This window comes from Thermobia domestica, chromosome 2 (genome assembly GCF_964235325.1).
Source record: "Thermobia domestica chromosome 2, izTheDome1.hap1.1, whole genome shotgun sequence".
Taxonomy (NCBI): domain Eukaryota; kingdom Metazoa; phylum Arthropoda; class Insecta; order Zygentoma; family Lepismatidae; genus Thermobia; species Thermobia domestica.
The window spans coordinates 22,540,152-22,563,556 of NC_137455.1; the positions used below are offsets into that span (position 1 = coordinate 22,540,152).

At 33.5% G+C, this 23,405-nt stretch overlaps 1 protein-coding gene across 9 annotated transcripts in view; it reads right to left on the minus strand.

Moving 5' to 3' along the window:
- The window catches only part of TfAP-2 (transcription factor AP-2), a 1,022,457-nt gene that overhangs the window by 57,463 nt on the left and 941,589 nt on the right, over window positions 1-23,405 (minus strand). For all 9 annotated transcript variants that reach the window (XM_081740097.1, XM_081740157.1, XM_081740115.1 and 6 more), the window contains one exon: window positions 19,067-19,185. In XM_081740097.1, coding sequence (XP_081596223.1) covers window positions 19,067-19,185 — 119 coding nt within the window. The remainder of the gene's footprint in view (window positions 1-19,066; window positions 19,186-23,405) is intronic.

Genomic DNA, 23,405 nt, shown 5'->3' on the forward strand with positions numbered 1-23,405 from the left:
AGGGGTGGGGGTGATTGCACATCGCACTCACCCTGTAGAAACGTTAAACAGCTACATCGAATGACAAAAGAGGTCAAATATGTATACTTACCGAGATTGATTAGAATTAGACAAACAACCAACCAACCAAACAAACAAACAAATAATAATAATAATAATAATAAAGTATTTTGAAGGTAAGCAAAATACCTTATTCTTTTCTTCAAAATAAAGTTTCAAAGTGGCATTTAGTGGCATAAGGTAATTAACGTCTCTATTCCCACTAAAATCAAGTTTTGGTATGATATTCACAGTACCTTAGAAAATATCTGCAGAAAACTATTTTTATGATTAACTTTAAAAAAAAAAAAAACACCATAATCTAGGCACAAATAAACATTAATCTTCGAAGCATATACTTATTACACAGTAAGATTTCAATAATTTGACATACAAAAAGTGAAAAACTGTGTGACTGGATTGAGAATCGAATCCGGGTCTCCGTGTTGCCGTACCGATGCGTTAACCATTGTACGGTGCTACACAGTCTGTCCCTGAAAAGGTGTAGTACAATCACTCCAATTATTTACTTAAGGTAACGAAACTGGTATCTATAACAAATTCAATGTCTGTTTCAAAACTGGGGTATAGAGTAAATAGAAATAGAATAAGGTTCATAATTCAAAAATTTTCTATTATCTTCAAAATATTTGATTTTATGAACTAAAACAGATCGAACATAACTCAGAATTAAAACAGAACAAGAGATTTAACTTTCCAAGCCGGCAAGTATATTAAGGAAACATCACGTCCAACAAACTTCGAAGTGGTTTTAAACGCAGCCGAAGAAAGAAAAACTATTAAGAAATTTTCGCGTGGGCAAACCACAAGGTGGTTAAGCTTGAGTTATAACAACAAGTTGGAAAAAAATGCAATTCCCAACTTTTATATATATATACACTCCTTTGAAAAACGAGCTGACAATTTGAAACACATTCACCTGAGCAAGTGACCCGTAAAAGAAAACCAACACCTCTTCTGTCCTTCTGAACACGAAAGAGAGAGAGAAAGAAACCGTCAAACGACAGCATGTGTATGCGGAATGTCTCTTATTCATGACACGTTCCTAGCAGATTTTAAACGCTTCTTTACGTGTGTCATTTCTCATCTGTTATCTTGCACGTCTCCCAGAATCAGCAATGATGTCAAACCTACGAAGATTCAGAGACCAACACTTTTTCATTATAGTCTCTAGCTTACCTGAATGTCGTGCCGTAAGAAAACTTTGCCTTGCAAACGAACTAACCAAGCACGCAACTAGTAAACACTACAAATTTGGAATCTGTATTGGTAGCACTGATTCCAACCTGCAACCTTATTAAATCCCATCTTGAAAGGAAGATTTCACCTTTGCTCCTATGGTTCCTATTATATATCTTTGAGAACTGAAAAAGTCACTTTTTATTTCAATATTTGGGTGATTTATTCATCAATTCCGATCTTTTAAATTTCTAATAAGTATTTTCCTTAATTAAAAGAGATTATTGAAATTGTTGATGAAGACAAGCACTTTTTGTTTGTTTGTTTGTTTGTTTGTTAGAATTTAGTATTTCTATCACGCTTTTGTGCAGTAATGTTCTACTGAACGTAACGAAAGTAAACAAATTTAATTCTCGAATTACTCCGTGTGGGACATTTTAGAAATTGGTTGTTCCTCGTTTTGGTAATTCACTTTCTTCCGTTCATGATTTTAAAAACAGAAAAAAAAAAAAACTTCAGAGTACAATTTACGGTCCTTGTTTCTTGATATTCACAAGTTCCTGCATTAATAATCATTTGCACACTAACATGCACTTTCCTATAACAAAGTTCGACAATTAGCACTGATTTCACGTTTACTCAAGCGTCACTAGACTACTTCCTGCTCAAACAGATGGCGTTGATGAAATAAATGTGAAAAGTCCCATATGTGCTGCCAAAATTCTCTTTAGCCCTATTCGGAAAATTAATGTCATAAAATCCCACAAAATGGGATTTTTCCCACGAGCTGGCATCACTGATTGATAGGTAAGGTATAATCTATACGAGTATGCGTACCAAAAGTACTCCATGTGTAAAGGAAATTAAGCATTGTAATTACGTTGTGCCATTCAAACAGTAATATTTATTTATATTTATAGTATTACAGTATTTGCAAGTCTATATTATGGTTCCCACTCGAAGATAAGATTTCATCCTATTTACGCGAGACCATGCACAAATCATGTCCAAAATGATTGTTGCATATCTATAACTGTCTTCTTGTAAGAATATAATTTGATAATGATTTTGCAGGTACTTTTAATACTGATACTATGTGTATAATCGGGAAATGTATATTTGTGATAAATGTCATAGGAAAGAATTATAAACACAAAAAATAGAATGAGTTTAACAAAATGTTGCTAAATGCACAAGAAAGTTTTATTTTCCTTTTATTGTTCTTATTTACTGCTCTTTTGACATAAAATTTGCCACCTATGTGTCTTTGCCGATTACACACATACCAACATTGTACGAAATACGGGCGAATCCGTTGTCAAATTATATTCCTACAACATATTTATAGACATACGACAATAATTTTGGACATCAGTGTACCTAACAGAAGAAGGGTAGAATATCCACTTCTTTTTTAAACAGATTCTAAAGAGTACATTGAAAAACTGAAAAAAAAATTGTGAATCGAAATTAAGGATACCATGTACGGAAGATATGAAATTATTGCTAATATTCATTCGCATTCGTCAATTAATATTTCTCTGACAGAAAGCAATCTGGCTTCCTTTTAATGCCAGTAAATGTGCTCATTGACAGCAGTTGCATCATAACTTTATTATATTTTATCCATCTGTAAAAGTGTTAAAAAGAGTGCAACAGAGAAAGGCGTAGAAAATAGGAGTACCAGAACTTGAAAGCTGGTAGGCTGCCAAATTTGTAGGCTGCAATTATCATGACTTCGGTACAGAAATTCTTCCGACAATGGCTAAGGCCCAAGTGTACACATTTTTAAAAGAATTCATACAAGAAAGAAGCATATACTGAATATTCTCATTATTAGAAATCAAGCTTACTGCTACTACAGGATGTTATTGACTATAAACGTAAATCGACCCTTGTACATAAAGAACAAAATACGAGCTATAAAAAGAGTGCTTGCGACAACAATGATCAAGCGTTATATGAATACAATAGTATTCAGAGTTGAAAGAACTCTTTGTTATTGATGGCTACATATTTAATTTGTCCCTTAAAATATATGCTACCATTGACTTTTATTGTTAAATACTATAAATTCAAATATATATTTTTTTTTTTAATGCAGCATTGAAAAAGAATAGGTAACTCATCATGCCTAATCAGCATGATAAACCTTTCTTCTCTACCTACAAATACAGACTTGTCGCAAAAAGGTCACTGCAGGGGATTAACTGAACAATGTCTTCGAATTGTCCAGTAGTTGAGGTCACCTCGTCTGACTCGACAAGTGTAAAGGGACCTAGTGTTGCCAGTTCCTCAGAAAAAAACACGACTTCATCAAATTAGAAACATGTAAATTAGTTCAAACAGCACGACTGAAAATATTTTTCGCTACGTAAGTTTAAAAAAGCAAAAAAGTTAAAGGTAATCTTAAAAATTACATTTTAAAAAAGAAATTTGTTTCTTGAATAAATACTTCATTTGTCAGTTACAGTTGGTTCATGATTCATCACAGGTATTTGGCAGCTATAGTCACTTCACTCAAACTATGAAGCTGTTATGCCATGCATCAGGGTCCTCAGGTAATCTTTTCGTTTTTATATAGCATTGTTTAACATAATCGATCAATTGTAGCCTCGTTTCCTCCTCCCGTCTTTTTCGTACTACCGTACTCAACATCACACCATTAAGAAAGTTTCTTCTCAGCTAATGACTCCTCTAGTTTCTTTTTCCTCTCTCTAATTTCATCTAAAATTATACCGTTCCCTTTAACTATGTTCCTAATACTTCCTCCTTCATTCTTCGTCTGAGCCATTTTACTAAAACCTGAATTCCTTGGCACAACGCTTCCAGAGGATTAGGCCGATTACTTGTTTAAATATTTTATAATTCTTACGTAGATAAAACGATAACTATTAATATAAATTAAAACTAAATTTTCCGTATACAAATATCGTATAGTAGTTTCTCCTGTTGCTCTTCGTACTGTAATCAGTAGTGTCATTTGAATTCCAGGAGGAGGGAGCAATTGGCCCCCATGTTCGAGATTTATAAAAATTACTTACGTCTGGCGGATCTTCTCCCCCCAAAGCAATATGTGAAATGATTCTGCTGGCGGTAGTTTCCCAGCCAACCATTAAAGTCAATCCGATCGGACCAATCATTACGATTTCCACGAACTTTACTACTGGAAGAATTGATGGATTGAACATGACTTAATTCCGCCAGTACTTCCAGAATAGTTCCAGACAAAGTTTTTGCATGCAGATGTTATATTGTTTGGCAGGAAAAAGAGGAAGGGGACAAAGGAGACTACATACAATTAATGGACGATATCAAAACAGAGAAATCGTACGTGAAGACAAAGAGGTTAGCGCAAGACTGTGGAGCATGGAAGCTTCTCAGCTGCAGCAAGTGACGTGACAATAATGGCAGAACACCTATGATGATGATAATCTATATCCATTATAATGAAGGTGAGAATTATGCTTTTTGTCTAAATTTTCGAAACAATCGCTTTTAAGTAGATCAGAGGAAAGGAAAATGTTGAAATTTAATATGAATTATACACCAAACCTAAAATGACAGTTTCGGAACCTTGCACTTAGTTGGCTTTAAATAGCAGAAGTGACGAACTTACTAGATTCAATCTTATATTCTGAGGAAGAATAAAGACATGGTAGAGAAGCAGAGAGTTATCTGTTCAAATAAATCTTCAGAAAAAAATGTAAATGTTCAAATAAATACCTCCCACCGTCTTTTAAATCAAATTATATGATCTTAGGTCATTTTTGCATACATCTTGAACAGTACATATAATGTCTGTAACGGTTCAGAATGAGATTTAAATTTGGCAGCTTCTAGAATGTTGTTGCGTTCGTTTTGGGATAAATCTCCCACTTAACCTAGAAAGTTTGTAATTCTGACAGGGCATTGCCTTCTTTTTGCTTCAGGTGTAGGAAGATTTTTTTTAACACACGCGAAACGATAACCATGCAAAACTTTTTCTTTTTGTATAAAACAAACTTGACCCTTTTGGACGACACAAGAGGTCAAGTTATGTTATCAAATTTTGATGGACATCATACGTGGTTACTTTTAACAATATGTTTATAGATATAGGACAACTGACAAGCGTTGTATATCGTTGTGCAATGATTTTCTAATCTCTTACAATGTTACAACAGGGAAAAACCGCATGAATGTCTTTCGTTGTTGTTTGGAGTTTCTTTTTTTGTATTATTTATTTTTATCATCTAGACAAGAAAAACTATCATATACAAAAGCAAGAAGACAAGGAAAATAAATAAATAAAAAAATCTTTGAGAGAGAGATCGTGATCCACATACCAATGGGTACATAACACGGGGCGATGTATCAAAAACCTTAGCTGGACATACCGGTTACGCCTGAACTAGATCCGGTCATTCTTCACATTGTCTGCGTCCTCAGCATTCCAAAAAACCAACAACGAATTGATCGGGCATCGCTCGCACTTAAATAAATACATGTGTACAAACGTTTTTCTTAACACAAACTCTCCTTTTATTACCTTACTCATATTTCTAGTCCTTAGGCTGTTTCGTTTTAGTTCCTCCAGATCACCAGTTCTTCCAACCATTACTACAACGTCCACGATCATTATGAGTCAAAAGTACTTCCAACGTTCAAGGTTTTTTTTTTTTTTTTTTTTTTTTTTTTTTTTTTTTAAGAATATTTGCTTTAGTATTCAGTCTTAGATCGTTAAGATATATAAAACTGGTATTTTGTGACTTTTTCTTTATTTTTTAACGTGTATAATAGTTAAAAATGGACAGCGTGCAAAATTTTGCATTACATTTGTAAACGAACAACTTTTTTTTTTTTTTTTTTTCATCAGTTTCTTTCTGGTAACTTGAAAGTTCGTACACTAACTTCACGGCATGCGAGCAGTGATTTCCATTAAATGTGCTTAAGGCAAATTTTCTTTGTACCAATATTTGTTTAAACTCTGCACAAAGCTTCTCATTTAGTCTTGTTTGATTATGGATTTTGGTTTTTAACAGATGTAATCTTGATGTGGAGGTATGGTTTTTGGTCATTAACGGGTGTAATTTTGATGTTGGATTATGGTTTTGGTCATTAACGGGTGTAATTTTGATGTTGGATTATGATTTTTGGTCATTAACGGGTGTAATTTTGATGTTGGATTATGGTTTTTCGTCATTAACGGGTGTAGTTTTGATGTTGGAGATTATAATTTTTCGTACATAACGGGTGTAGTCTTGATGTCTGATTATGATTTTTGGTATTTAACAGGTGTAGTCTTGATGTCTGATTATGATTTTTGGTATTTAACGGGTGTAGTCTTGATGTCTGATTATGGTTTTTGGTATTTAATGGGTGTAGTCTTGATGTTAGATCACAGTTTCTGATAATTAACGGGTGTGATTAATGATTTTGGTCTTTTCCAGATTCCATCTAATAGAATTTAGAAAGAAGAAAAGCAGGGTTGATATATTTAAAACAGCTATTATTGCCTGATGAAAATGAGGGGATTTTTTTTTTTTTTGGAGAAGTTCAGAGAGGATGCCCGGCCTCTGGGTTTTAACCCGAGACTTGTTGAAAAACAAGGAATGCTGTTTTCCATATTCTTCTCGGTATAAGTTTAAAGAACTTGGTAACATTTCAAGCGACTTTTAACACCTGTACCTAAATGAAAATGATGTAATTAATTTACCATAAAACGATTACACGTTTGATAATATTTTAGAAGTATATTCTGCAAGATAATACTGTCCTGTCATTATACATTTAGTAAAAAAAAAAAAAAAATCCATTGCATAACATATTGTTGTACGTTGTATCAGGTTTTCAGTTTTGATTCCAAGTTGTGCGTGTTACCTAAGAAACTTAAGCATCCTGCTGTTTCGCAAACTGTCAAAATGTTTTAGATTAAAAGTGTGTTTCCTTCAGATAAAATGGAGTGAGTAACAGATGTAGCATTTTCAGAATAGCTAACTACAATCAAGCCACTTTGTGTGCACCCAAATATGGAATTCATTCCAACAGTGGTTTAACAGTACAGGTCATCACTCTTATGTATTAATTCATGAGAAAGCCGAAAAACAAGACAATAAATAAATCCCCTGAAATAAATAACAAAAACAACTTCCGATCGATTCGCTTATTCCCTGAAACTCAGATTCATCGCCATTAAAAAAAGAAGTTATGCAGGGATAATATTCTGTACTAACAATTTATAACCATTATTGTTAATCATTAACCTAAGAATCTGCTTATAGTTATTCTGCCATCTTAGTTTAAGTCTTCTCTAAGATGATCCCCAACATAAGATCTCGTAGCTGTATACTCCGACTATATATTACATGTAAAAGAAGTATTCTACAGGGTTCCTACTGATTTAGATAAATTATTTCCCTGACTTTCCCTGACCTTTGGCAAAAAATTCCCTGACTTTCATGACAGGTGTTGAATAACGTTGACATATAAATAAGGAATAAATAACAGTGAATATTTATATACGAGAACATTTATTTCATGTAGACAAATAATAATCAGTTGCTCATACGTACATTCCACTTACCACCCATAAAAATTAGAGCAACTGTTTCGTAACTTAAAATCATGGTTTTTTGTTTACCATTGGAAAAAGTGATTGTGGCAGATAGCTTATTGTTATACTTGGTAGTAGGATAATACTATTTTTGATGCATTTTTGATAATTTAATGAAGATAGTTATATAAAGAAAAGGTTATAACAATAATATGTAGTACATAAAAAAGGTTATGACAATATTATAGAAATTACAGATTTAACAAAAAATATGCCTGTTATGGAGGAAGACCTCCACGCACGAACTTTTTATGCGTTGTTTCTCGGCATAATTAATAAGTACTTATAGAAGGTTATAGCGGTACAGGCTGAGGTTTATCTTGATGAGGTTTTGATAGTTGACTAAGTTGTCGTAACTGATGGAGCGACTGTTAAAGGATTGCTTAAAATACCCCTTTGTTTACCATTTTTATGGTTTATATATATCCTGTTTTTTGGCTTTTTACCTGTATGCAGTTTTTTATTTTGTTATTGTATTTGAACATTTTCACTTTTATTTTTAGCTTTTATTTTTTTGAAAGTTCGTTTACGGAACCTCATCCTATTTGTTTCTTTTGTTTTTAATTTTAAAAGTTTTTAATATACATGAAAGATTTAAAATTATGTTACACAACGTCCCATACTGTGATCACTAATTTATACCCACAAACGTCTGACAATCAATTACTCTGACATACGATATTTCTTATACATTCATTTAATAATGACCCTTTCAAAATATCCATACCCAGTTTCAATAAAGATCTGCTACTTATCCAATATTACAATTATTAGATTAACTACGAACATCTGACAATGAATTATACTCCAAACTTTCTATAAATCTGCATAAAATAAGTTTTAATGTTACTTGATCTATATCACAATTATTACACTACCAATCGTGTGACAATGAAACACCCTAAATATATGAGACTTATACATTCATTAATAAAATGACAAGGCTACACTAAAATAACCAAAATTAATGTTAGAAAGAATATATTTTACAAAATTTCCCTGATTTTCAGTCTCTTTTTCTTGAGTTTCTTTCATCTACACCATTTTCCCTTACTTTTCTTACCAGTAAGAACCATGTCCTACCCATTAAGGACGTTCTAATTTTATTAACAGTATAATATACAGAGATCTATAGCTACTGTAAAGCACCAATTGTGTAATTTCCACTGTATTTAAATACTAATGGGTACATACAGCTATATATTTCACAAGAAACTAATTTCCAGTTCAAACCTTTGAGTTTTATATTAGTATAAGTGCAGATACCGCTATTTCTTTTGAGATGTTTCGGGTAGTAAGGGCGAAATCGAGTACCTTACGTGAAATCTGAACGCTCAGAAATTACATTTGAGGTGCACGAGTAATAATATCAAACTGCTCTGTGGCACCCTGCTCCCGTGCTTATATGTATGCTTAAGTTTGTAGCGGTAGTTTCATTTTTCCTTAGAAAAACAGTTTTAACATTAATGCACCACCGTTCAAAGAGCATTCTCAGTAAACAAGCCTTTGTTAAGTCGCATTAGTTCTAATCTACATGATTTGGTTATGCAGGCCCGTAGCTATGACAGTAGTTCCAATGTTATAACTAAATTTGACAGTAGATAAAATAGATATTGACAGTAGATTTATGACCTAGTTGACACGGGTATCAGTTCCGTTTAACAAAAGGAGAAAAATATTAATCATAACCTTAATAAGTGTTTCTCTTAAGTATTTTTTTTTTTCGTTAACACACACGAGTACTGTTAAAAAATTTCAACAGAATTTTTAATAGTAATACTAAGCAATATCTATGTTATAAGTGTGTGTTATTGAAAAGAAAAAAAGTATACATTATACCATGTTGTGACATGACACGACATGATAAACGTTTGTTATTAAAAGTATAATTGCTCAACCATCATATAATTAAGATTTAAGAACAAAACTTTTTTATACAAGTTATTTACGAAAAAGGGTCAAATTTCCGGTTAAATCTCTGAAACAAACTACGGATTTAACTGCTACCAAAGCAGAAAAAAATTGCTTTGACATTCCAAAGGTCATAAAGGTTGTTTTAGTCATTCTGTGTTAACTTGTTAAACTAAGAATCCGAGAGGAAATGTGATAAACACTAACTCAGATGTCATTACAACTAACATTCGCCTTGAGGGCACTTGATGAGTTTCCACCTAAGGGCGAACAAAAAAATAATAACCGACAGGCAATCTTTGTGAGGACTAAAGATTGTGCTGTTTCCCACAATCACAACAGGGGAATTGTTTCGTGACTTTATACTGACCTGGTTAGTTTAAAAATTTAATTTATCTTTGCACTTGTTCATTGTTATTAATTTTTACCACTAACCTACATTAGATATTAGCTTTCCTGGTTTCGAAACTTTGAAAACCAAAAAAAATTAAGAGAAATATGTTCATAATAATATTTTATTTTTATTTAAAAAAAAAAAGTTGAAATTAACAAGAGACATTTTCGAAGTCTTGTAATAAATAATTTTCTATGTTAAGCTACGAAGTCAATAAGTGTAAAGAATAAATTCGTTTTGAAAATGAAATCTTTAAATTTTACGTCCAACGGTTATACCGGTTGGGCTAAAGGAGACAGTGATGAGAAATGAATGAAATGGTGGAATGAATAAAGTGGAAGGAAATGAGAGAACCCCGAAAAAGCCAATGCACACGGTGTTTGTCCACTACAAAGTCCACTTGGCGCGAGCTGGAATCGAACCAGGGACCTCATGCACCAGAAGTGAATGCTCTACCACTGAGCCACTGCAGCCCCATCAGATTAGTTTTATGATATATTTAAATATATACAATTTTTCTACAACTTTTCCCCATTTTTCTAACTAAATTGAAATTGATGATCGCAAAAAAAAAAAAAAAAAAAAAAAGCTACTAACAGAGCTTTGCGTTCATCCTCTGCATCTCCAATGTCTCCGGATATTCTGTGATTGAACATATCTGGTAAGAAATTTGAAGAAAAAACTGTAAATCAACAATTATAAAGCTGAATGTTTAAAAAACATGACCTTTTTACTAAAAACATTTAAGGAAATTTACGTTACTTACAGGATGAAGGATTAAATTATATATAAAGAGTTTAAAAAGTATTATTAATAATAATTTTTCAATGCTTTACATATATATATAAAATTTGATGCAAAATAATCTTTCAGGGTTGACAACATATAAAGAAAGGATTATGATCGGCCAAATGAATTGTTTAACTAAATCATTCATAGACGGAGCATTGGCTCTTACCACTCGATATTTTCAAGTCGATAATATTACTTTTGATCTTTAAATCTCAAACAAAGAGTTCGAAATTAATCTGAAAGCTGTCTGTTTATATTGAAGGCAACACTGTTAAATTAAATAAATGCGATCATAACATTACTATAGTGCCAAAATTTAAAATCAAATTACTTAAGTTTTACATTCGGGGATCAAGATCGCGTCCAAGAAGCTAAGTATAAAAGGAAGTTTTGCTCTAAATTTTTTAGTTTTAATCAAATTTTTACTTTAGACCAATTCTAGTTTGTTAGAATTTTTAAATATATTTTAGCACACTTTTATTATGCTTGGTGATGCTTATTATCCTCTTCTACAAGTTTATTAGTGAAAACAAGTCTATTTTTAACCCGTCATCCGTCCATATTGGACGGGCCATTTTGTAAAACCATTTTCACTTTATAACAATATTAGTGATATAGTCGATTTGGCTTACTTAAGCCGCGACTTCTAATAATCATTATTCCTCGTAAGAGGATGATGATAGAGCAATTTTTATATTGAAACATGGTACAGAATTTAAGAAAATATTTTGGGATATTATATATAATGAACGTATTGTAATACTTTATCATACGTATGGTAATGTTTCGATTGGTATGTATCTCTTTCAAGTACAAAGTAAGGATGACAAAAGTGCTAATTACACAGAAAAAACTATACAATCACCTCTAAGTTGGTCATCTGCTTTTCTTTGAAATTTTATTTTAATTTTTATTTATTTATTTATTTAGTTTTACATAACGAGGCCAAAAGCTTAAAAACAACCATTCGGAACGTTTGTTTTATTCCAAGATCTGTAAATACATGACGAAAGCGAAAAATTAAGTTTCAGTCTTTATATATATGTATTTATTTTTGTAAATAAGTTGACACTGGGAAACTGTATGGAATGGGAATCAACATCCAACAATTGAAAGTCATAAGAATATCCCATGAGAATGCACCCTTACAAGTCAGAGTAGAACAAAGAGTACTTGAAGAGATCAATCATTTCAAATATCTGGGAAGTAGTTTGACGAAAGACGCGTACTGCACCAAAGACATCAGCTCGAGAATTGTCATAACTAAAGAAGCATTCAACAACAAAAGGCCACTCTTAACTAGCAGCCTTAATATTGAATTAAAAAAGAAATTGGTCAAGTGCTATATTTGGAGCATTGGACTTTATGGTTCAGATATTTGGACATTACGGAAGTTAGAGAAGAAATATTTAGAGAGCTTCGAAATGTGGTGTTGGAGGAAGATGGAGAACATAAAATGGACAGAAAGAGTAACAAATGAAGATAACGCTTCTGGCCAACATCCTTCGTAGAAAGCCCAATTGAATTGGACACATCTTGCGAAGAAATTGTCTTCTTCATACTGCCATAGAAGGAAAGATGGAAGGAAAGCGAGGAACAGGAAGAAGAACACAAGTGATCGAGGATTTGAAAAATAGAAGAAAATATTGGGAGTTAAAAGAGGAAGCTGAAAACTGAGTAACACGGAAGAAACATTTCCAGGCCCAAAGTGAAAATTAAGAAGAAAACAAAAAACCCTCATTAGTCCCAGGACCTGCCCAAAAGGCAGAATACATAATAATAAATTTATCATTTCTTGTGTATCACATAAAATATGCAATTATTGTTTGAACTTGTACTGAGAAAACTTGTTGGGAAATTCGTTTGAAACATAGTTACCCATTGGAAATTCCCGTGCGTACACTCAGTAGGTGAATCAACAAGATACAAGTGCCCGCTTGAAGAATATTCATTCGCACACTCTTAGAATAGAAAGATTCGGTAATATTTTTAACTGACTATAAAAAAAAAGATAAGAAAAACGTGTTCCGCTTTGTCCCTTGCTTGCCTCTTCACTTTGTAAATTTTCTTTTAAACAATTGCTTCTCTCAGCGTGTCCCACCCACAACAGGTCGTCATACAGCTTCTCAATTACTATTCAAAAAAGCTGACAAAACTAACCTCACTCACAACTGTACAAGGGCTCTTTTAGACACTTTTTAACTTATTGTTAGTTGTCACAACAAAATCGTGACTCTTAGGTCACAGATGAACCATACATTCCAAATTTTAACTCACGAACTTGATGCTTGCGGCGGCAGCACTTTCGCGTCTGGTTTTCTTAACGGTACCCAACATGGTACGCTTAGACCTTTTTTTCTTTCTCTTTACTTTATGTTGGTTTTTTATATAGTGATGGAAAGAACTGAATGAAATCTGGTTTAGCAACCAAACCAGAGGAAACTTGGAATGAACAGGTTGTTAGCGGCGTTGTTTTGACCACACCTGGTGTACCCCAAGCTTCTGACGTAAAATTTAGTGTAGTTTGCACTCCCTAAGGGAAAAATATTAAAGTAAGAAGTCATTGAGACTAATCACTATTTTTTTGTATTGTGTATCATTCATTTTAACTTCTTTTATACTTCATAACACGAAGTTGTTAACTGAAGTAACGCTTAAATAACAAAAAAAGTTTGAATCTTCTAATAAAAACACAGGACAAAAACTAAAATTCCTTTATTTATTTTTTTTTCCGGTCACGTTTTACCTGATTCCTATATTGAATGACAAAGTATCTTGGTCTTCCCATAAAAACAATACTACAAGTATACTATTTAAGAATCTGTTATATTTATAGTTGAATGCATTTATTTCGAGATTAGACTTTATTGCATGATACTGCTCAGTTTTACATGTATAAATGGATTCTAATGTGGGACATATCAATATATAATTCTCAGGGAGAGTGTTTATCTATCCAGTAATAACTATGAACCTCTAAGATGATAGAAAGTATAATAATACCGTACAGGGTGCTCAACAATTAAGTACATTTAGAGTATGTTGTCTCAATATTCCGTTCATAGTAGTTGTATGAGTAATTACAAATACATTGATCAACTTTTCTTGTTAACATACTTTCGGTATGTTCACTAATTGTGTACGTTCTAATTAAATAAATTCTTGTGTTTTAAATTTATGTAAGTTCTTTCGTTCTTGTATACTTTATTCGATTGTTTATTGTATAGTACCTTGAAAAACATACTACATAATGTTTGACAATAGAAGAGAGCATACTCGCAAATTGTACACTCAGCGACAAAAGTTCTTCCGTAAATAACTTCATAATGGAAGGACAATTTGAGTAGTTTTCAGTAAACTAAAAAGAATATAATTTTATATACATTCCAGCCTTGAAACTCGGTGGAACTGTGTACGTTCCACCGTTATTCTCAAATTTTACCGAACGGAAAGAACTTGTCAACATTGTATATTATATATATATATATATATATATATATATATATATATATATATATAAATAAAAGCCTTTATCTACATTTTTCCTATTTCGTATAATCGAGGTTATTCACATACATACATTTAAATGTGTTGTCTGCTATGCCAGTATTGCCCGATTCCTGAACAAGGTTTATTTTATTTCATTTTATTACTGCATTTTGTTCTGATTCTTCCCTTTTCTATCTTGAATAATTTTCTGGTACTTATTACTTGAACATTTTTCATAAAGCATTTGTGCAATCTTGGTAAATGAAAAAGTCCTGGCCACACCACACATTCTTGAAGAGATCTCCACTGTTCTTATCCACAATGAAACTTATTATTTTTAATCAAGTGTGCAACAAACAGATATCTGACTAGTTAGAGAGGTTTTATTTCTATATACTGTAACTACAATCCTCTAATCTAAATAGGAAAGATGGCTCATGTAAACAGTATATGATATATGTATGTTATTACTTGTTACTAAATTAAGATTCTGTTTACCAACACTTAAATTACCGTAACATCATTCTATCAGCCAACTATTTCACAATTTTATTTCCACGTTTAAACAGTATGTAAGTTTGAAAATAGAAGTACGAAGAGTTCCCGAAATATAAGCATCGAAAACTTAAAATGAGAACGAAAAGACAAAAGCACTTATTAGACTGAATTTACAAGATCGCACAGAACGGTTCCAAGCTTAAAATGTCAATGAATAAATGGACAAATTAAATAAATTATAGTGGATTTGACTCCAATCTTCAGTTTTTCTTTAATGTTCTTCTGAGACATGCAAATGCTTGAATTGTTCCTTTACATATACATTATGTATATACTAGGCAACTTACCGTCAGTGGTGAATTTAGTCCAAAAAGTTCTTTTAACATTTTATTGTTAATACTGTATTATAGTCCGCGACACCGGAATTGGCGTGTGGCATCAGCCAATTATCTTGCAGTGTGCTGTTACTAAATCTTCAGTGGCAAACCAAATCATTTATAATTGATTTTTGTTCGTATTTGTGGACTATTATGAATAATTAGATTCCTCCCTGAAGGTTTAGTAACAGTACACTGCGAGTTTATTGGCTGATGCCACATGCCAATGCGGGTGACGTGGACTATAGCAGTCAGTCTGTTAGTTGCTGCATATGTTTCCTTCTTGATCAACAGATAAATCTATGCTAATACTGCATATAAAACCAAAATATAAATTACTGACTTTTACCAACCTATCTTCGGAAGTTATGATCGAATGAGGTGAAAGTATTCAGGGTTGAAATTCTTAAGAGTTTTTTTTTTTTTTTTTTTTTTTTTTTTTTTATCTAACCCTAACATGCTTAAAGAGAAAGTTCTCTTTCCACTTTCTGAACTTATATAATTTTTGAGCTACTGGACGTAAGGGCGAGTAGAGAAATGCATTTTCAGTACCTTCATCATTTATCACTCAGAGTTTTAAGAATATTTTTTTTTTTTTTTTTTCGTGGCAGGTCATAACTTTCGAATACTTATTTCGTATACGAAAATTTAATCCAGAAGGCGGGACATTTTATTACATAAGAAGAAGAAGAATTTGATAAACTATATCTTTGTGGGAAAACTATTCTGGATCGCAATTATGTTTGGTATGGCGATATATCGTCACTTGAGACGAATTTTTACTATCTCGAGTACTTTGAAAGTAAAGTACCGAGTGGAGAGGATTTTTTACTATTATTATACATTTGTTTTGAGCTATTAGTCAGAGCCATTGGTGTATTTATGATTTTGCTTCGGGGAAGGGAGGGGGGGTTTGCTAACTTTATTCTTGGAAATGTGAAAATTCTGCAAGATATTTCATTTACTTTCAAATAGCACTCTACCCCCTCCCAACTTTAAATACTCCACTGAGTCACACGCACAGGTACGAAAGTTGATATATATAAGGCTTCCTCTTACACATAATGTGAAAATTTTATTGTCCTGCTTGAATTATGGAAATTCCACCACTAACGAGATTTTTTTCTATTTAAACTAACATTACATATTTCTCTTGAACCACTGAACACAAATGATAAGTCACGAAATTTGTTATAAGAGGTCTTTTGCATCTGAAAATACAAATATGTCATGCACGGGCATGAATTCAAGCAATGATGGAAGCAAAGATGGCAATATTGCTCAGCAGCAAGTGATCTGCCAATAATGGCAGAATACCTATGATGATGATGATGATAACCTGAAAGGGCATTTGTTAGTAAAAATACGAATTAAACTTTTTTTTTAAATATTGATACTGTATTTTCAGTAAAAGGAAGAAATTTGCTAAAAACGCAAAAAAAAAAAAAAAAAGTATAACTTACAGTGTTGGCAACTACTTAGCAAAAGTAATTAACCAGAAGTTAAAGTCTTGAACCTTTCACGTGTAGCGCGTCTAGTTTCTTTTGTTTGTGATTTTTATTTTTAATAAATGGAAATTACTCAACCTAATATTACCAATGATTTATAATAAGTAGTATTCAAAACCTGGGGCAAATGTGTGTTGTTCCCGCCTTTTCGCACGATTCTTGCCGATTATTTTGCAGAAAACATATTACACATAAATAAACAAACTAGCTTTACCCTCCGGGAGTTTTTAATTAAAAAAAAATGAAACTATCAAAAAAAATGCACAGATGTATGTTTCTTCATCTCTTACTGCTGCCCTACTTCACACGACAAATGACACTATTAAACAAAAACATTAATAATTAAAAATGGAAAAGGCAAACGTAACAAATGGGTGTGTCAAAAGCGAAGTTCTTGGCGTCAAAAAGATCGTGGTTTGTTTTCGATAAACTCTGAACGCGTGCATCCAAGTGGTGGAGCAAGTAAATATTTTGAGTAAACGCCTCAAGAAACTTAGGTCACTTGTAATATAGTACGTGTGTAGGTATACATAAACTTGTGTGTGTGTGTATGTGTAAGAATAATAGTAGTACAGTGACGTCAAGACAATTATACTCCACCTTCTTGTCCCCCCTCTCCTCCCGAACGATGAAAAAAAGTACGTACTGTATATAAAAGAAGCCTGCGGGTTCCGGGTCCAGTTTTTACCTTGTTGACCCGACTCTATTTTATAACAGCAGCAGCTGAGGCTTCAAAACTCAACGGCGGAAGTGTTGTGTTGTATTCTTCAGTAATCTTCCACTCTTCTTCCTACCCAGTTTGTGCTTACTACTTTCCTGGACTATCCGTTTGAGAAAGAAGCAATGATGATGACCTCAAGAGATTTTACATACTTTTTTTATTTTATTTATTTATTTATTTTTTAATAAGAGGAAGAGAGCAAGAAAGAAAAAAAATGTTTTATTTCTTTTCCAGATTCGAGAGCAATAAGAAAGAAGTGTGTATTATATTGCATGCTTTCATAGAATATATATACTAGCGGATACATGGCACCATTTTACGATAATCTCTTGATAAAGACACTCCTATCGCATAAGCAGTGTTCATAGGCTTTCTTAAGAAAATTTCCCTTTTCTTCTCAAATTTCCCCTAGTTTGTTGTGTCTAGTATGTGGTAAGGTTAATTTAGCTATATTCAGGAAAGTGCCGCCCATATCTGTTTTGTTCATTTGCTTTTTGCTTTTTTTATTTTGTCCTTCACTTTTTCTTTCTTTTTTTCTTTTTTCTTTTTCTTTCTTTCTTTTTTTTTTTTTACACAAATACATACAAATTGCCACCCAGCCAACAATTGGTACAGTCCGCAGCAAAATCAATTATATTGAAATGTCTTCTTATTATTTTACAAGTTCTATGTACTGGTCTCTGACCAATAATGTACGACATGGATGAATAAAAGAATGAAATAAAAAAAAAAAACTGCAACATGAGCATTTAAGTTTATTGTGAAACGACGAAGTCTTTTGCTCCATCCAAAATAAGTGTACAGGGAAGGTTTCTCCTGGCGTGATTCGTGCCACATAGACGTTATGTTGATTCTCTGGGCTGTTAGGCGTACTTTCACGATAAACTTACATGCCCATGTTGCAGGTTTTTACTCTATTGCGTGACTAACGAAATACTGTTGCTTGTCTCGTGACAATCTCACGGCGATGGATTGCACATGCGCAAGACAGTTGTACTTTGATTTTGGTTCAATATACGTGAATCAACTTCTGTAATAGGCAATGTCAACATTTAAGTTTCCACATATGTTTTAACTGGCAGAACCGAGAAGATAGCACAAGGCCCGTCTTATGTTCTGGTTTCAGGAGAAGAATCTGGATTCTTAAAGAGTAATAATACTTGTGTCGCCCTTGCGGCAAGGTAAGAAACTATGTGTCGGCAGCGATACGGGAAATGTTTATTCGAGTCTATGGTAGATACTATTTTGAAGGAATATCCTTTGTTTCACTTTAAACAACTAAAAATCATTCACTTCTTTGTTAAAAACTGCTCCCTTTCTCCTGCATTTCTCTCCATGAGTGTTGCTGTCCCCTATGTATCATACCTTTGAAAACGCGCCCAATTTCCCTTACTGCAGAGACCATATTAGTTCCTCATCCCTTTTATTATAGCCTTGTACACGTCCTTGCACTTGTTTTTTATCATGCTAAAGAAGACAATGAACGTATCTGCATGCTATAATTGAACGTAACAAAAATGTCACTCAAAGATAAAAACTTACCTTCTACGAGAGACGTAAGCAGTGTAACGTTCGCTGCCTTTCTTCTGCCAGCGGGAAGATTTAAGCCTATTTTCTCCAACTTCTCTCGCAGTAACCGTCCACCGTTTTTAGACTTCGCTCTGAAAATAAGAATTTAAATAACATTATAACAATTTATGAGCAGTAGAACTGACATAATGAAATTTTTATAAAATTCAAATCATTTAGTCCAATTCAGAATATACAGCGTGTGCCGCTCTGGAATACACTGGCAATTATTCAGCAGTTTAGTAACTTGACACGATCAGGTATTCAGTTCTCAGTTTACTAGAGAGGAGTACATAATTAATATAAACAATACATACCTAATTGAGTGGTTCGTGAATAATACGTTAAAAGAAATTATTTTATGGAGGATTTAAGCCTTGTTTCATTTGTAATTGTATAAGTTTACAGATAATAAAATGTTATCAAAGATTGCATGTGTATAGGTTGGCAGACGAGTACCAGCCAGCACAATCACAGGATCTCAGCTCAATGGACTACTTTTCCGAGAATAAAAGTTTCTATTTTACGAATCTAGAAAATTAAAAAGAGCGTATTACTTCTAAATTTGATAAATAAATAAACGAAAATAATTTAACTATCACCTGATACAGCTCAGAGGCCATTTTATACTGGATATCTAACAACGATGCATAGGATTTGGGAAGGTATCGGTCAGGGCCTGTTTAGTAGGTACAATCCCGGCATTTGCCTGGTAGGAATTGAGGAAAATCCTGGGAAACCCCAGTCAGGGTGGTAGGCAGTGGGAATCGAACCCACAACCTCCCGAAGCCAATGCTCGACCACTTCCGCTATCCGCGGTGGCCCAGTGGTACAGAGTTCACTTCTGGTGCATAAGGTCCCGGGTTCAAACCCGGATCCCGTAAAGTGAACTTTGTGGAGGACAAATACCGTGTGCATGGGTTTCCTCGGGGTTCTCCCGTTTCCTCTCACTTTCTTCATTCCACAATTTCACTCATTTCTCATTATCACCGTCTTCTTTAGCCTAGCCGGCATAAACGTGGGACGTAAAACTCAAAAGTGATGTAATATGTTGTTGTTCTATTCTTAAAAGATGTAATTTGTACATTGAATTGGTGAGGGACATTTTGAACACTTGACAGAGGTAACTTGATGTTACGATGCAATTTGTAATAATACCATAGTTTTGTATTTGATAGATAACAAAAAGAAATCACGTGAAATGAAATAAGTGACTTACGATCCACCCTGTATAATGGCAGCAACTAGCTCAAAAATCTAAATGTAAGTTAATAACAACAACGGTTAATCAAAACTAAAGCCCTCAATGTTTTATTGTGGTACATAAAACACTTACATTAAAGAAATTATGACTGTCTTAACTGCCATTAAACCCTTATATCTATAGTTTATTTTCGTTTGTTTTTTTCCCTTCCATCAACGTATTATAACAATTTCTTAGAAATGAGATATAAAATACTTTTGTTTTTCCTTCTTTCTTCCTCTCGCATTGCTTGCATCTCCCAAAAGATTAAAAAGCATCATCTGGCTTGAGCACGACTTGGCAACTCTGGAAAATGAGTTTTACATTGAAGAGTCAAGGGCACTCGATGAGCTAATGGTGGTTCTTATTAATTACATCTACCTTAGCCAGCGTTCCGTCGCCTTCTTGTAGCCTGCTACCTGAATTACACTTCGCATATTGATGAAAAAGGCGAAGAAAAAAAATAATAAATAAAAAACAGGTGCCTTTTAATAATAATTGAAGATAATACATATTTAAAAATTAAAAAAAAAAAAGAGGCAAATTTGTTGAAGATGAAATTCTGGTAATTTTCTTGGCATGTTGATGAACATAATTTTCTGTTTTCGGCTACTGGTGTTCGGTCAAATTGATAGAGGAATTTCTGTCCACGGAAGGGATCAGATGCTCAAGCGGAATTTTCTCCACCAGTTTCAGGGAAGGTTTATATATTGCGCTTGGTTCACTAATGACTTCTGAACACAAGGAACGAACTCCATTGTCTGATATAAAGTATAATTAGAAGCAAATAATGAGTTTTTTGGTTAAATATATTCATAATCGAGTTTATTGTACCACAGCCATACCACATTTTCTACTCATGATTAACTCAAAACTGTTCTAAGTAATTAACGTAACATTATAATAATTACGTTGGTAGCCATTTATGCTAAGTATTCATTGAAGAAAATAAAGGTGGACCAAAAAATGGAAATTTTTAACTAGCCATCCACATTAAAAAGCGAAGTCACAATGAGTCCCTACGGTATATCAATAGTTTGATAATTTATATCCTTCTCGAATATGCCTGATTAAAGAATTACATCAAGATATGAAACAAACTTTTCGACAGGCAACCCCTAAAGTAGTATATATCGATGGGTATCTGCACAAAGGTGATATGTCCATTTTTCTTCGAAAGTCAGGTTTTGGCTGATGTGGATAATGCCCGAAGTATTTTTGCAATTGGTGCACATTACATTAAAACAAAAGAACCTCCAGTAAATATTCCATTAATAAAAACAAAGTTTTGCATGAACCTCTGATTTGTGAGATGCATTGAATGTTGTCACCTGCAAAAATTACGGCATGGACATATCACCTTTGTCCGTATACCCATCGGTACTATAATCAGGCGTGTATCCAGAAATTTTTGTTGCGAGGGGCCTGAAGTTTGGGGGTGTCAAATGCTACAACATACTACGTCTATATAGTATTGAAACGGAGTTATTCTACACCCTGAAATACGCTAAGAAATTGTTAAGTACTGCAGCCAATATTCAAGAAAACTGATAGAATTAGATTGCTCTATGGAAAAAAAAAAAAAAAAAAAAAGGAAGTGTGAAGACTAAGATAAAATCTTTAAGCTACACCAATCATTTCTTTGCTAGACAAGTATAGTTTTATCAAGAAAGTGTTCAAATATATGTCGAGTTAAATCGTCTTGGGCAGGAAGAGAGGGTTCGGACCCGGTAGACCCTCCACAGAAGTATGCCTCTGAGTATAATTATACTTAAAGGCTTTCGAACAACCATAACTGTTGTCTCTTATGTTTTAAATGTTCTTCTATCTATGGGCATAGAAAAAGGGTACAGCGTATAGGCAACTTCCAAATTTGTTGAAATCCAGCACTAACCTGATACATTTCATGTATGAGTTGGTCACTGAAACGATGTGAAATTGTTTTTGTTCACGATTTTGTATAGAAACGTAACTAAATCTTCCGATGTAATCGAATGCTGATATAAAGACACAAATTGCACTACGAGTTTACTTACACAGACTATATACCTCGAAATAACCACGATGTTAGTGGTTTTCAACCTTTTCCTTATGGCGACACCTTATTAGTAGGAACAATTTCATGTGGCACCTAATTACCGTTTTTTTTTTTCTCCTCCAAAATCAAACACTCCGATATCGAACATTCTTCATCACTATACCACGTGAGACCCACGTTTTAGGTATTTCTCATAGTCTGGACATATGTGTGGTTCAGAAATGAAATTCTCTTAAACTGCGATAGTGCAGTTTACTATCGTGGACAATTTTTGTCCACGATCTTTCACGTCGAAAATGGCCTGAAACAAGGAGGTGCGTTGTCGCCATTATTATTCAACTTTGTTCTGGCAAACGCTATAAGGAAAATCAAAGATAGCAACCAGGGCCGAGAGTTGAACGGTATTCACCAGGTTATGGCATATGCTGATGATGTAAATTTAATAGGGGATGATAGAAGAACAATAGAAAGAAATGCAGAGATCTTATTAAACGCTTGCAGGGGCATGGGTTTAGAAGTAAATGCAGAAAAAACTAAATACATGGAAGTGCGTCGGGACCGTAATACAGCAAATTATGGATGCGTTAAAATATTAAATAATACTTTTGATAAAGTGGATACTTTCAAATATTTAGGATCAATATTAACAGACGAAAATCACATTCACGAAGAAATTAAATGTCGACTAAAAGCAGGGAATTCGTGTTACTATTCGGTTCAAAATCTCTTGTCGCGAATTCTGTCGAGGAATTTGAAGCTTAAAATATACAAAACTATAATCATGCCTGTTGTTCTATATGGTTGCGAAACATGGTCGCTTACTCTGAGGGAAGAACATAGACTAAAAGTACGGTATTTGAGAACAAGATCCTGAGACGAATATTGAACCCAAGAGGAACGGGAATGGTAGAAACTTCATAGCGAGGAACTACATAGTTTATACGGTTTACCCAACATTGTTAGCGTCGTCAAGTCTAGGAGGCTTAGGTAGGCAGGTCGTGTAGCTAGAATGGAAGAAAGTAGAAACGCTT